Raw genomic sequence first — 2,048 nt, 5'->3', positions numbered from 1 at the left:
GAATATTGATGCTGGATGAGTGTGTAGACTCACTGAGTGCTGACAGTGAGGGGTAGTTGTGTAGAAACTGGTTGTGATCCTCTGTGTGTGAGAGCTGCTCCAGCTCGCCGTCTTTCCTCTTCAGCTCAGCGATCTCCTGCTCCAGCTTCTCCTGAAGCTCTTTGACTCGACTCACTTCAGTTTCCTGCTGGGATCTGACCTGCTGCTTCACATCAGAGCTTCTTTTCTGGAGGAGACGGATCAGCTCAGTGAACATCTTCTCACTGTCCTCCACTGCTTTATCAGCAGAGCCATTGATGGCCTCCACCTCCTGTTGAAGCAGCTTCACATCTTTCTCTCGCTCCTGGATTCTCTGCTGGATGTTTAGTCGTCTCACCTCGAGCTCCTTCTGCTTCTCAGTCCTTTCTGCTGCAGCTGGGACTGTTTCATGGCCTTTATGTTCATCCATTGTGCAGAGATAACAGATACTCTGCTGATCAGTACGACAGAAAATCTTCATCACCTCATCATGACGAGAGCAGATGTTGTCCTGGAGCTTCTTGGAGGGGGCCACCAGCTTGTGTTTCTTTAATGGAGCTGCATCATAGTGAGGTTGGAGGTGTTTCTCACAGTAAGAGGCTGGACAAGATAAACAGGACTTGATGGCTTTCAGCTTCCTCCCAGTGCAGACATCACAGGCCACATCTTCAGGTCCAGCATAGCAGTGATCAGCTGGAGCAGCTTGGAGTCCAGTCTTCTTCAGCTGCTCCACTAAAGCTGCTAACATGGTGTTTTTCTCCAGGACAGGCCTCGGTGTGAAAGTCTTCCTGCACTGAGGGCAGCTGTGGATTCCCTTCCTGTCCTCTTCATCAAAGTGAGATTTAATACAGTTCCTGCAGTAGCTGTGTCCACAGGCTGTAGTCACCGGATCCTTCAGTAGATCCAAACAGATCGAACAAGAGAAGGTTTCTCGATCCAGCTGAACTCCTTTCTGTGCCATTTCTCTGTGCCAGTAACAGTGACGGTTTCAGTTTCTCATACCCTTTTCTGTACAGAGCATAATTAACAGAGTTTTTGAGTGTGTGTGTGTGTGTGCGGGGGGGGGTAAATTTTTCTTGAAGACTCTCTTTTGAAACAACTCCTTTTTCATTTTTACATTTTTATTTTGTTTTGTAATCAGCTGTGTTTCAAATGATTTTTGGACGTTTTTCTTCTGAAATTGTTTTTTTCAAAGTCAAAAAATGGAGTTAACAGTCTATCAAAAAACAGAGAAACAAAAACCTCACCTTATTGGACACTTTGTCATGATCCCTGGTTTTAAACTGAGTTGCTGAATTTCAGTTTCTTTTGTCACAGTGTTTTTAGTTTCTGATTATTGTTCAGATAGATTTCTGACTGTTTTGATTTTGTTGTCATTCCAGTATCTTGAATTTAAATCCTTGTTGTGTTTGACTTGTAGTTACAGTTTGGAGTTCAATGAGTTTGAATGACTATTAAAGTGATTTTCTGTTATAGTGTTGGTTTTTCAACTCTGTTTCTTTGTGAATTAGGTCATTAATGTTTCCTATTGATTTTCATGTTTCATGTCTCTCTGTTTAAGTTATTTAATTATCTGTTTTACTTTTGTCTTGTGCCTTGCTTTGAGCTTTGCTTGCTTGAGTTTAATGCTGAATTAAACCTCAATGTGTTTTAGATGGTGTCTGCTCAGTCTTGCTCAGTGTCAGCATATATTCCTGTGAATTTGTCAGTATAAAACCTTTCATGACCTTTTACTCTCTACCATATTGTGAGTTTGGGATTTAGTTATTCTCACAACTTCTTCAACAGCAGAACTAGGGTATTTAAAAGTAGAATGAGAGGGAGAGCCTTCAGTTTTCAGGCCCCTCTTCTGTGGAACCAAAGTATTAACATAGAGGACGAATATTGATGTTGGATGAGTGTGTAGACTCACTGAGTGCTGGGACTGTTTCATGGCCTTTATGTTCATCCATTGTGCAGAGATAACAGATACTCTGCTGATCAGTACGACAGAAAATCTTCATCACCTCATCATGACGAGAGCAGATGTT

General features: G+C 42.2%; 1 protein-coding gene across 1 annotated transcript in view; it reads right to left on the bottom strand.

Moving 5' to 3' along the window:
* The window catches only part of LOC102297318 (tripartite motif-containing protein 16), a 2,324-nt gene extending 1,315 nt beyond the window's left edge, over positions 1 to 1,009 (bottom strand). Inside the window, exon 1 of the mRNA XM_042216473.1 lies at positions 1 to 1,009. Coding sequence (XP_042072407.1) covers positions 1 to 979 — 979 coding nt within the window. The 5' untranslated portion in view covers positions 980 to 1,009.
* Between the last annotated feature and the right edge of the window lie 1,039 nt (positions 1,010 to 2,048).

The sequence above is a fragment of the Haplochromis burtoni genome, unplaced genomic scaffold (assembly GCF_018398535.1).
Source record: "Haplochromis burtoni strain Fernald_Lab_line unplaced genomic scaffold, NCSU_Asbu1 Contig_1068, whole genome shotgun sequence".
NCBI lineage: Eukaryota > Metazoa > Chordata > Actinopteri > Cichliformes > Cichlidae > Haplochromis > Haplochromis burtoni.
The sequence above is the reverse complement of the archived record's forward strand: the minus strand, read 5'-3'. Positions and strand labels throughout refer to the sequence as shown.